The sequence below is a fragment of the Lepidochelys kempii genome, chromosome 2 (genome assembly GCF_965140285.1).
Source record: "Lepidochelys kempii isolate rLepKem1 chromosome 2, rLepKem1.hap1, whole genome shotgun sequence".
NCBI classification, from domain to species: domain Eukaryota; kingdom Metazoa; phylum Chordata; order Testudines; family Cheloniidae; genus Lepidochelys; species Lepidochelys kempii.
In genome coordinates this window covers 178,753,310-178,766,608 of record NC_136381.1, presented here as the reverse complement: position 1 = coordinate 178,766,608, position 13,299 = coordinate 178,753,310, and the positions used below count along the sequence as shown (strand labels likewise).

Genomic DNA, 13,299 nt, shown 5'->3' with positions numbered 1-13,299 from the left:
ACAAGTCCTTAACTGTAGCAGTACTAGCAGGAGCCACTATAATGTGGTGTTCAGCACAGTAATGTAGTCTAGCACAGTCCTTGCATTTACAGAAATTGATGGGTTATTGTGCTGAAAACTTTTCACCTAAGAAGTCTCAGGAATGAGGTGAAGAACAATAGAGATGTCTCGCAGGGAGAATGCCTTCACTACACGCAGGATTGAACAAGACTTTGAAATCTTCCACCATCCTAGTCCCATGCTGTCTCCGACTTGGTGAATGCTTTCATTTAGCCAGGGATCAGTAGCTTGGGGGGGGGAAAGTTTCATTCTCCAGCTGTTGTGTCATTTCCCTTGATAAGTCCTAAATTGACCGAGTTATCCAGCACCAAAGGAGCCTTCCTATGGTAGACATCCTTTATTATGTGCCCTTTCAGGGACAAAGGTTTCTGTGTCAGTAAACCGCTATGGAGAAAAAGGACAAATTTATTCTCACAGCTTCATAAGCATTATCTTCTGGGTCTAATGTAAAAGTAAAATATTGTGCAGCACTACCATCTAAAGCACGATTGCTGAAGTTGCAAATACTCTGCTGCTTGGTTGGCAACGTGATGGGTGCAGAATGTAAACCCTGAAAGGATGTTTCCCACAAAGACATGTTTGAAGCACTGGTTACAAAATTAAGATGTTTCAAACAGAAATATTTGGATGGGATGGGCTTGAGTGGTTTTTTTGGTTTTCCTTTGGTTGGTTTGTTTGCATTTGTTCCAGCTAAAGCAGAAAAGTCTTAATTTCAAATTTAAAGACTCAGCCCATTTTCATCAGTTGTGCACATTTTAAGCTCCAAAGATAATCAGCCAAAGATAATCAGAGAAGATTGTGAGCGTTATTTGTTGAAACTGGAGGAGATTTTCAAAGGCAGGAATGGTAATGAAGCATCTAAATCCCATTGATTCAAAAAGTAGTAGCAAAAAATTTTAAGTACATCAGAACCACTGGATGATCGAAATGCTAAAGGAGCACTCAAGGATGATAAGCCTATTGCGGAGGAACTAAATGAATTCTTTGCATCATGGCTGAGGATGTGAGGGAGATTCCCAAACCTGAGCCATTCTTTGTAGGTGACAAATCTGAGGAACTTTCACAGATTGAGATGTCGTTAGAGGAGGTTTGGGAACAAATTGATAAAATAAACAGTAATAAGTCACCAGGACCACATGGTATTCACCAAAGAGTTCTGAAGGAACTCAAATGTGAAACTACTAACTATAGTCTGTACACTATCATTTAAATCAGCCTCTGTACTAAATGACTGGAGGATGGCTAATGTGACGCCAATTTTTTAAAAGGGCTCCCGAGGTGATCCTGGCAATTACAGGCCGGTAAGCCTGATTTCAGTACTGGGCAAAGTTGTAGAAACTTTTGTAAAGAACAAAATTGTCAGACGTATGTATGTAATTTATTGGGGAAGAGTCAACATGGTTTTTATAAAGGGAAATCATGCCTCACCAATCTTAGAATTCTTTGATGGGGTCAATAAGTGTATAGACAAGGGGGATCCAGTGGATATAGTGTACTTAGATTTTCAGAAAGTCTTTGACAAGGTCCCTCACTAAAGGCTCTTAAGCAAAGTAATCTGTCATGGGATAAGAGGGAAGGTCCTATCATGGATTGGTAACTGGTTAAAAGATAGGAAACAAAGACTAGGAATAAATGGTCAGTTTTCAGAATGGAAAACGGTAAACAGTAGTGTCCCCGAGGGGTCTGTACTGGAACCAGCCCTATTCAACATAGTCATAAATGATCTGGGAAAAGGGGTAAACAGTGAGGTGGCAAAATTTGCAGATGATACAAAACTACTCAAGATAGTTAAGTCCCAAGCAGACTGTGAAGAGCTACAAAGGATCTCACAAAACTAGGTGACTGGACAAAAAAATGAAGATGAAATTCAGTGTTGATAAATGCAAAGTAATGCACACTGGAAAATATAATCCCAACTATACATATAAAATGATGGGGTCTAAATTAGCTGTTACCACTCAAGAAAGAGATCTTGGAGTCACTGTGGATAGTTCTCTGAAAACATCCACTCATTGTGCAGCGGCAGTCAAAAAAGGAAACAGAATGTTGGGAATCATTAAGAAAGGGATAGATAATAAGATAAAAAATAGCATAGTGCCACTATATAAATCCATGGTATGCCCACATCTTGAATACTGTGTGCAGATGGTCGCCCCATCTCCAAAAAGAGATATTGGAATTGGAAAAGGTTCAGAAAAGGACAACAAAAATATTTAAGGGTATGGAACGGCTTCCATATGAGAAGGAATTAATAGGACAGGGACTTTTCAGCTTGGAAAAGAGACGCCTAAGGGGGAATATGATAGAGGTCTATAAAATCATGTCTGGTGTGGAGAAAGTAATAAGGAAGTGTTATTTAGTTATCAAGTTGCAGTGGGGGAGGTTTAGGTTGGATATTAGGAAAAACTTTTTCACTAGGAGGGTGGTGAAACACTGGAATGCGTTACCTAGGGAGGTGGTAGAATCTCCTTCCTTAGAAGTTTTTAAGGTCAGGCTTGACAAAGCCCTGGCTGGGATGATTTAATTGGGGATTGGTCCTGCTTTGAGCAGGGGGTTGGACTAGATGACCTCCTGAGGTCCCTTCCGACCCTGATATTCTATGATTCTATGATTTACTCCTTCTCATAACACAAGAACTAGGGGTCACCACATGAAATTAGTAGGCAGCAGGTTTAAAACAAAAGGAAGTATTTTTTCACACAATGCACAGTCAACCTATGGAACTCCTTGCCAGAGCCTATTGTGAAGGCCAAGAGTATAGCAGGGTTCAAAAAAGAACTAGATAAGTTCATGGAGGATAGGTCCATCAATGGCTATTAGCCAGTATGGGCAGGGACGGTGTCCTTAGCCTCTGTTTGCCAGAAGCTGAGAATGGGAGACAGGGGATGGCTCACTTGATGATTACCTGTTCTGGGCTAGATGGACCTTTGGTCTGACCCAGTATGGCCGTTCTTATGTTCTTAAGTTCTTACAGTGGAGGCACCTACCTGCCATTTGTGCCTTTGAAAATCTTCCCTACTGCCTTGAAATGAACTGTAAATACCTCGGTCTGCAAACTTGGTAGCATTTTAGTGAAGAAAATAATTAAGAATGTTTTGTAACTTCTGACAGTACCAATCTGTCTCTATTAGAGGGAAAAAATCCACTTTACACTTCCCAAGAAAATATAGTAATTCTGGACGGCTCAAACATAGTATGAAGCATTTACACAATTTAAAAAATATTTCAACAGATCCTCAAACAGCCACTGGCGAGGTGGATGGGGTGAATTTGGAGGAAATCCGAGAATTTGCCAAAGCTTTTAAAATCCGGCGCCTGTCTCTTGGTCTGACCCAGACTCAAGTTGGCCAAGCTCTAAGTGCCACAGAAGGCCCAGCCTATAGCCAGTCTGCCATCTGCAGGTAACAAGTTACATAATAAGCTATATTCTCCTCTCTTTGTTCTTAATTGTATTTATTATTCTGGAGTATACGAGTGTTTTAATCATGTGTCCTTAGAATTCATTACTTACTTAGACTAGCAAATAATGTCGGTATCTGGCAGATAAACTGTGCTTACTGTGTACCTCTAAAGCAACTTTTGTCTTTTCCTTTTTTAACGGAAGGTATGAAACAATAAATACGTTCCTGGCATTGAGACTTAATTCAGTAGTGGAGCAGGAGACCCTGCTGATGCTGTATAAGCACCAGCTGACCCTCTTCATACTGTGCCATTTTCTACAGATAGGGTTACTGAACAGATATTTCATGGCTGCATCCCTGCTAAGTTAAAGCCTGTATTATTGTGGTTTGCACTTCACATGCAGGATGTTAATGATGATTTACCTAGGCAACACAGAAGGGAGAAAAAATTTAGTACATGATATCTTGCAAACTTCCGAGCGTTCATCTTTTTATTACCCAAGTGTTAAAAAAAATGTACAGAAAATGAGTAAGAATCCGCTCTAATCTTAAGAAAAAAAATGATGCAGTCTTGATGGAGTTAAAGTGAAGTAGTCAGAAGCAAACACCATGTATATGTGTATGTATGTTACACTAATCCCATGTTTATGCATGAGGTAACAAACACACTTAGGTAACAGCTTTTTCCTCTTGGGCAATGCCTTATAGTCCTCCTCCATCAGTGAAAGCCAAGAAACCAACTCTAAGCTCATTTAAGTGGATTTTGTTCTTGGTGATCCATGAAATGCTCTGTCTTTTTATCTGCTCTTTATACTTTTAATGTATTCCCCATAGAACGGAAGTGTACTTTTCCTGCAGTTTAAGACTAAGGTTATAAATAACATCAGTATGGGGTAGTGAGCTTGCAGCTCACATTTTGCTCAATGATTTTCCATAAAACCCATTGATTGTTGTTAAATACAAAAAGCTCCATAGGATCCTCTCACTTCTATGGTCTCCCCTACTGTTTTTTCTTATAAGATACCTCCCTGTAGAAAATAACCTTTATTCAGTCTATACAAGGATACTACTGCTGGGAAATTTGTTTCAAGACTTGTATATTGTTATACCAAACAACGTGTACTGAAGCATCAACACTAACAAGCAACACCAATGATATGAATGCGATTGCTGCTTGTTAATTTTATTTCTTCTGTATGGTCAATTGGTAAAGAAACACCTAAAACAGGAAGTGTTTTTGGCAACTGCCAATTTGTAGTAGCTGTAGATTGCTTTTTAACATGCCATACTTTAAGCTTATAAATTGCAGTTTGCTTTGCTTATGTTTGGTTTATTTTCATCTTGTTTCTCCCCTCCACTCCTCTCCCCCGTCTCCCCCGCCTTTAACATGCAGATCCCACTAACCTGGTTGGGATGCTTTGAATTACAATGAAAAAAGGATTACCCACGAAGTGATCAGAATGAAAAACACAGCTATGATTAAGTTAGAAGGAGATAGCTAATTAAGGGCCAGAAGTGGGGAGCCTGACATTAAGTACACACTTACCCCCCCCCCCTCAGTAGCCCCATTGAGATCAGTGGATGTATTGGAGGAGTGAATCAATGCTGAGTCTGAGTAACAGGTTCAGAATCTGGTCCCAAATGCTTGCAAGGTTATAATTTTTACCTTTTCCCCTCTACCTTTTGAGGCATCCCATTGGGATGCAATAATCTGTAATGACAGTGCACTTCTTGTTAAGCACAAAGGCAGGCCACTTCATGAATAGCAGTAACCCCTTCCTCAGAAATACTGAGTTCTCTCTTTCCCTTAATGATACAGAAGCAGCTACTATATGAATATCATGGGAAAAGGATAAGCAAATTGAATTTCCAACTCACACGCCCTAGTGGAATATCTTGGTGCCATTTGCAGTGCATGCAATATAATATTCCACTTTACGAACATATTCTTCATGCAAAAATAAAATGCAATCCATATCAATATTGGCGCTTTCCAAACTTGTGACACAGTTATAAAAATACATTATGCAATCAAAATATCACTGGACAACAGGAGGGGAAAACCTGGCAGTCAGTACTGCCATAGGAACGTAACCACCAATTATACATTTTCTGGCGCATTAGTTATTCCCCTCAATTGTTTGTGTGTGAGAGATTATATTTGCTCCTGGGATGCTTTCTAAGCTTGCCACTTGGTGCATCCAGAATTCTCTGCAGTTGATGCTGCGCCGGTAGCTACAGAATCCCAGTTCCAGACCCTGGGTTAAGAGGCATAAAGGCATGGATTCGGTCTGCCTCCTCTTTAAAGCATCTTCTAATTACCAAGAGCACACCATGAGGACTGGATAGTGCAAGAGGATGGCAGGCAGTAATGTTGCTTTTCAACAGCATTAAATATTCTAAGGTCGGGGTGGAAATGAGGATGGGGAAAATACAAATGAGTGATGTTATAGAATTTGATTAAAGTTAAAGAATTTTAAATGTAAAGCTAGACAAAATGAGAAATCAAAGCAGCAAGGACTTACAATGAAGACTTGAAAAGTGAAGTTAGTTCTTACGGTTGTTTTTGAAAGAATGAAAGCTCTGTGTGGTGTTTCTTCAGATATTTCACAATATTTGTAAAACTTGATCTGAAATCTAGCAAAGGACTTTTGATGGCAGAACGATACATAGAAGACCTCATTTACAGGAAATTATATCATTCCAGCACAGTTTGCAGATATCCCATAATAAACCCAGCTTGGTGCCACAGCAGATTAGTGCACTATTATGCTGGGTTTCATCCGAAAGGCATGAGTCTGTTTTAGCACATTGTGCGGGCATTCAAGATAATTACAATGTGTCCAGCTGCTTGAGCCGAACACTACAGTAGCTATGGGAGGTTTTTTTCCTACCCAGAGAAGGGACACGGTGTTAACTTGCATACAGTGAAAATTGCTTTAAAAAAATGGGAAAAGAAATCTGAAATTCAGAGGCTAGCAGCCACTGTTGCTTTGTATTACTAAAGCTGTGGCATTTGGACAATATGGGATGGAAGGGTAAACAAGATAATTAATCGTGAATAAGAATCAGTTGCCTTTGATGTCATTTCCTGTAATTAGGTTTAGTCTTCAGGCATTTGAGGATCATGAAAAATTGATCTTGAACTACGAAAACTGAACTTTATAGCCTGTATTATGTAGCATACTGAATTCTCGGTATTTTGTCACAGTGCTCGTTTTGTGTTTGCTTAACTATCTATCTGTATATACCTAGATATATGATGGCTTTCTGTTGTAATCCATTGTAAATTACCTCTGCCAGTCAATTAGTCAGGCAGGCAGGAAGTCCCACCCTGGCAGAGCATCAGTGTAAGACTCTTCTTTCTCAATTTTCCCTCAGACACACCATCCTGAGAAGCCACTTTTTCCTACCACAGGAAGCCCAAGAGAACACTATAGCTAGCAGTCTGACAGCCAAACTGAACCCTGGCCTTTTGTATCCTGCCAGGTTTGAAAAGCTGGACATCACCCCTAAAAGTGCCCAGAAGATAAAGCCGGTGCTTGAGCGGTGGATGGCTGAGGCTGAGGCCCGCCATCGAGCAGGTATGCAGAACCTGACTGAGTTTATCGGAAGCGAACCATCCAAAAAGCGCAAGAGGCGTACCTCATTCACGCCACAAGCTCTTGAGATCTTGAATGCCCACTTTGAGAAGAACACTCATCCCTCTGGGCAGGAAATGACAGAGATTGCAGAGAAACTGAACTATGACCGGGAAGTAGTTAGAGTTTGGTTCTGCAATAAGAGGCAAGCACTGAAGAACACAATTAAACGTTTAAAACAGCATGAGCCTGCGACAGCAGTCCCTATGGAGCCCTTAACAGACTCTCTCGAAGAAAACTCCTAAAAAGAAAAAAAGAAAAAAAAAAGGAAACACACAAACAAAAATTTAACCATTTGGACTCTGAAAATGCCCATTCATCACCCTTGTAAGTAAAAGACTGAGAAAGCTACAAGATGGACAGAATAGTTTATAAATGTCCGTGGGTTTTCCTATATAAAAACAAAAAACAAAACAAAAAAACCACCAAACAAAAACAAACAAAATACACAGCACTTAGTCTGTGTGTGTGTTGTAGAATTAGCTCCCCCCACCTACCCAAAAAAGCCAGTTTTTTAAATGGACTTAAAGCAAACCAAATAACTGCTTACTTTTTTTCTGTGAATTATGAAAATGTGAATATGTTTTAAGGAAAAGAAAAAAAAAGAAAAAAAAAACCTTTTATCTGTTTAAAAGAGAATACAAGCCTGCCACCTGGAGGAGTGATTGTAGCCTTTCAGGTATCAAGTGCTGATTCACTATGAAAACTATTAACCAAAGTCAGAAACATGGCATTGCAAACTAGATTGTTAGTCTACTCTTTTACAAGCTTAAAATTGTGTTATGAGTTTTTACATTTGTACTTTACAAAGAGGAAAAAAAATAGTACGATTAATTTCTCCCACCCTTGTCACACCCCCTACAGGTGGATATAACAGATGTTAAAGCCATTCCATAGTGCTCACAAACACACACACACACACACCTTTTTTTTATCTGCACAGTTTTGCAATCTCCAAGTGTTTGTGTGCCAAAATGACTTTCTTTTTATTGTGAATTGTGGAGTTCAGTATTTTTCCCCTGAAAGTGTAAAGTATTGGTTTCTATTTTGATTTGTCTAACACATTTCCTGCCCCCTTCCTCTTTTCCCAATACTGTTTAAAGATTTTTAAAAGAAAAGTGAAACCTAAACACTTTTATATAGATTATGTTGAAATGCAATAGAGGACAAAGAAGGATTAGAATTATGTCTGAGGAACTATCAGCGTAGCACACACGCTCAGCGTTGTGCTCATTGTCAACAGCATGGCTCCTGATTTCTCTGTCCTTTGGCCATGAACCTGGAGAGGTTACCAAAACTAATTTTGTAATATAAACTGCACACTTGGTTTGATACTGCATCTATGTTACGGTTCTGTGTGAAGCAATTTCTCTCCAAAGTCTGCTAGCCAAAGAAGTTTCGTGAGAGTCCGATGAAAACAAACAAAAGGACAGGTCAAGAAGTAATGAGGACATTTTGATCATTACACCCTTATGGACTGTTTTACTACTTTTATCTTTTCTGCCGTTCTTTTTTTTTCTCTCCTTTTTCCTCCTGGCACCGACGTTTTCCCTATCAACTGCTACTCTTGGAATGTGTGTGGGTTTGTGTGGGTGCATACTGCCATGGCAGGCTAAAAAACCTAAACAATCAGGATTTGGGAACAATGCATTAAATATCCTTTGGGAATGGGGGAGGGGGGTCACTTGTCACATTTTTCATCTGAAAAAAAATTTTTTGAAAGGCAACTTATCTCACTCTGTGGCTTCATTTCCTGATGGACTTGGCATCTTCTAAAACTCTGTGGTCATTGGATCAAAAAATATATCAAGGCTCAGAGAAGGAAAAGGGTGTGGTGTGAACCTCACCTGAAAAACTCATATATGGATCCAAACTTCCTTGAAATTCTGATCCAGAGTTGTGGGTTGGGCTATTGTAAAGTAAAGACCACATCCTGATCTGGACTTTCCAAAAGTTCACATCTGGGAATTAGGTTCAGTCTATTGTACAGATGTAGAGTAAAATTCTGCTCTCAGTTATGCTGGTATAAATCCCAGTTAACTCCACTGACTTCAGTAGAGTTGGTCTGGATTTTTGAGAGTCTAAATGGGATCTGAATCAGTCCCAGAACTCTGGAACCTTCAAATTACACCTGCAGAATTATTTTTTTCAAGAATGCAGGGCCTGATCCAAAAGCCACTGAAAGCAATAGAAAGACTCCCATTGACTTCAATGGGCTTTGGATCTCACTCTCTATGCTTTATTAATGGAATTCACCCTGTAGTATGAGAAAATCTCTGCAGGGCCCATGGAATGTTAAGTCTCCAGAGATCCCCTTCCATGTGTGGCACGGCATCCAGATCTGAGCTGCTCAAAGGAGAAGAGTGATGTGGATCCACTGTCCCAGGTTGGACTCATTCTAGTGAATACTGTTTAGGCTTCAAACTTCAGCAGGGTGTATAAGGATATTTTTTTGTTGTTCTTTTTTCTGAGGGGGGAAAGAATAGTCACTTTCCCTGCTGTTGAAATGTAAATATCTGTGAAAAATAAAATCCTACTAATAAGTGCAGGTAAATTTTGTAAGGGGAAACAGAAAATAAAAATCCCTAATCCAAGCTGTGTATTCGAAGTGATGAGCGAAATAACTTCATAGCAACATCTGCCCCTCTGGGTCTGCTTCTTCTTTTTCTTCTTCTTTTCTCTTCCTCAAGCACACCTATATAGCTAGTTAGCTAATTAAGGTAAAGTTGTGGTATGTATATTTGTGGCTGCAACTGAATTTATATAATGATCAGGAGACCAGCTTGGAAACTATGAAGAATAGACAGTGTTTGGAAGCGGATGCTCATAAAATCCTACCCATCTCTTCAGTATGCAACTAATTGGACTACAGCTTGTCCAGTCATTAATACCAGCAATGTGATCACCCATTCCACCACCTCTGAAACTCCACACACACATACAAAATCAACAGCCCTGGGACCAAAATTGTCATCCTTGCTCTATCAAAAAACTAGAGTTCATATCTCCCAGGAACTGCTCTAAATTCTGCAAAGAAAAATTCCCTGAGAAGGAAAGTTAACCAAACATCACATAAAGGATGCTAAATGTTTAAAAATATAAAGCAGTTATATAAGGTCTGGTCTGTTCAAAAGTACATACTGGAAGGATATAACTAGGACAGTGAAAATGTAAAATAAATACAAATCGCCAGTTTGGAACAAAAAAATGAAGCTCATCCCACAGTCTTAAAACCATTCATATGCGGTGATTTTTTTTTTTACAGCTTTCTAATTTTGTATTATGTTTTGTAAATTATTTATAAGGTATTGTAATGCTTCTTGTATTAATTTTTTTAATGAACAGATTTTTGCTATAAGGCATATATGGTGCCTGAACAGATTCTTAGGAGATAAATTATGCGCGTCTCATAAATCTTTTTGTTTTAGTTTGTTACTGGCTACATTTCCATTTGTAAACAAATTTCATATATCAATTACATTCGAATACCTTTTAAGTTTCCATGTGACAAAAAGGTAGGCTGCTACCAACAAATGAAACAAGAGACTCTCTAGCAATGTATGATTGCATATCGGTTTTACAATTTGTTTAAAAGGAGATTTTTTAAAAAAACATAATTATTTGACTAATGAACCACAAGTAAAATTTTTGTTCTGTTTTTGTCTTTTTATGTTTTCCACTAAAAACTATTTTGAACAGTTAAAAAATTAAATGCTTTCAAAACGTTCCGGTTTCTTTATGTTATAACTGAAAAAAAGAAAACAAAAAGAGAGAAAGAGAGAACAAGAAAGCAAAAAGGAGCTAGGAAGGAACAAGTAGAGGCGTATCAAAGAACTCAAGCTATAACCAAAAAGAAATATGTAAAATGCCTTTGCTCGTCTTCTCAATGCTGGACCAAAGCTCAATGTATGTAGGTATATGCACATTGTATAGATATGGCTAAATGTTGCTGACAATCTCGCAATACTAAACTGTTACTATTTAAAAAAAAAAGAAATACAGAAATAAAACTGTTCATCAGTGTTTTACCTCAGCACTCTACTTGTACCCAGTTAATGACCACCATTCAAATAAGAAATAAAATAAGAGAGGAAATCGATTTCCATGTCAATGTTTGACTGTAAAATCTGTTTGGATAACATTTTGTAATGAGCTTTTTGTCATGTGGTTTGCTTGTTTCCAACTTGAGATTATGTGGGGCACATTAGTTTATTTATTGTTAAAAAAAAAAGTGATATTACTATTTCTTTTTTTGTCCTATGTGCTATAATCTACAGAATGGTCACCAGGGTCACTTATGAAGCACTGCAAAGAGATCTGCTTTTCCATGCATGGAGCATGCAGCAGGAAAGATGGCAGTACGAAATGGACTGTATTGTGTTATTTAAAAAAGAATAATTTAAAAAGGAGTTGATTTGGTGGACTTGTGACCAAGAAGCCAAACTGGATATTTAAAAGCTCCTTACTGCTCTGACTTTGAAACCAAAGCTGATTTATCTGCACAGGTTGCTTAACATTTTAAAAAAAACTGACAAAAACTGTACTTAATCTAGAGCAATATCTGTATGGTCAGTAAAGCTGCACTTTGTGTATTTCTTAACAGCTTCAGATCTGTCACTTTTAATTTGTACCATAAAAAATAAAGAATTGTTTGACATGAAAAATAAGCTTGTATCGTGTTTGTCGAAAAACTCATGCATTATTCACATGATCAGAGCTCATGTAAATTCACATCAGTTCAATAAAAAAAATAGTTAAATGCTTGAAAGAAAGGTATCGTATGGTACTGGGTATGGTAGAAATGCTTGAAAGAAAGGCAGGGTATGGTACTGCCACCCTTACTTCTGCACTGCAGCTGGCAGGGTGCCACCTTCAGAGCTGGGGGCCTGGCTAACAGCTGCCGCTCTCCAGCTGCTCAGATCTGAAGGCAGCGCAGAAGTTAGGGTGGCAATACTAAAATAACCTTGTGACCCCCCTTCAACTCTCTTTTGGGACAGGCCCCTCAAACTGAGAAACGCTGGTCTCCCCATGAAATCTGTATAGTATAGGGCAGTGTTTCCCAAACTTGGGACACCACTTGTGCAGGGAAAGCCCCTGGCAGGTTCGGCCTATCGCGGCTCCCACTGGCCATGGTTCGCTGTGCCCAGCCAATGGGGGCTGCAGGAAGTGGCGCGGGCCGAGGGACGTACTGGCCGCTGCTTCTCACAGACCCCATTGGCCAGGCACAGCAAACCACGGGCAGTGGAAGCCGCGATCGGCCGAACCTGCAGAAGTGGCAGGTAAACAAACCGGCCGGGCCCGCCAGGGGCTTTCCCTGAACAAGCAGCGTCCCAAGTTTGGGAAACACTGGTCTAGAGTAAAAGCACACAAAAGACCAGATTTTATGGGGGAGACCAGATTTCACGGTCCGTGACGTATTTTTCACGGCCATGAATTTGGTAGGACCGTAGCAATATTTTATTAATTTCTGTATAAATATGGGATGCAGGGTAGAGATAATGTCTAAAGAATATCATAGTCATTCAGATAAGTTTGTATCATCCCCAAGGCCAAATGAAACACAACAGAAATTAAAGTTAAGGCTAGAACCACTGAATCTTCCAGTGCACCACAGTTTCCATAACAAAGCAAGATAAGTTTAGGAAAGAAGAGAGTAGAGTTGACTAGCCTGATTTTAGCCTTCTATATTTGTCTCAAAAGGTTTCTCTCACATTTTTTGCGTAATTTATATAGCTTCACTCTTCAATTCTTTCTTCATCCTTTGTGACTATGGTAGTGGGTAGAAGGAAGATTTTCCGTTAGAGTGGATTGAAGAAACTTTGACAGAACCATATTCCTCAGAATATGCCATTCAATCAAAATCAAAATGCTTTACAAAATTGGGTCAGTTTTGTTGGAATTTAATTTTGGAAGAAAACCAGAAAAAAAAATTGACAATGTCAAAATTTCCCATGTCAATATTTTCAGAACATTTTGAATTTTTTAAATTTTGTATTCATATACATTATAATACAAAGTTTTACAGAGTCCAAACTGAAACAAACTATCATTTGGATTTTTCCCTCACAGAGAATTCTGAAATGTTCTGGTTTCAGTTCCATTCGGAACTAAACCAGATTTCGAAATCTCAAAATCCTTCATGAAGCTGGACTTCCATTCTCCACACAGCAATAAGAGATCCATATGAATGGTAAAGG

At 38.9% G+C, this 13,299-nt stretch overlaps 1 protein-coding gene across 1 annotated transcript in view; it reads left to right on the top strand.

Moving 5' to 3' along the window:
* The window catches only part of POU6F2 (POU class 6 homeobox 2), a 371,510-nt gene extending 363,907 nt beyond the window's left edge, over positions 1-7,603 (top strand). Inside the window, exons 9-10 of the mRNA XM_073329486.2 lie at positions 3,293-3,461; positions 6,843-7,603. Coding sequence (XP_073185587.1) covers positions 3,293-3,461; positions 6,843-7,347 — 674 coding nt within the window. The 3' untranslated portion in view covers positions 7,348-7,603. The remainder of the gene's footprint in view (positions 1-3,292; positions 3,462-6,842) is intronic.
* The last annotated feature ends 5,696 nt before the right edge of the window (positions 7,604-13,299 follow it).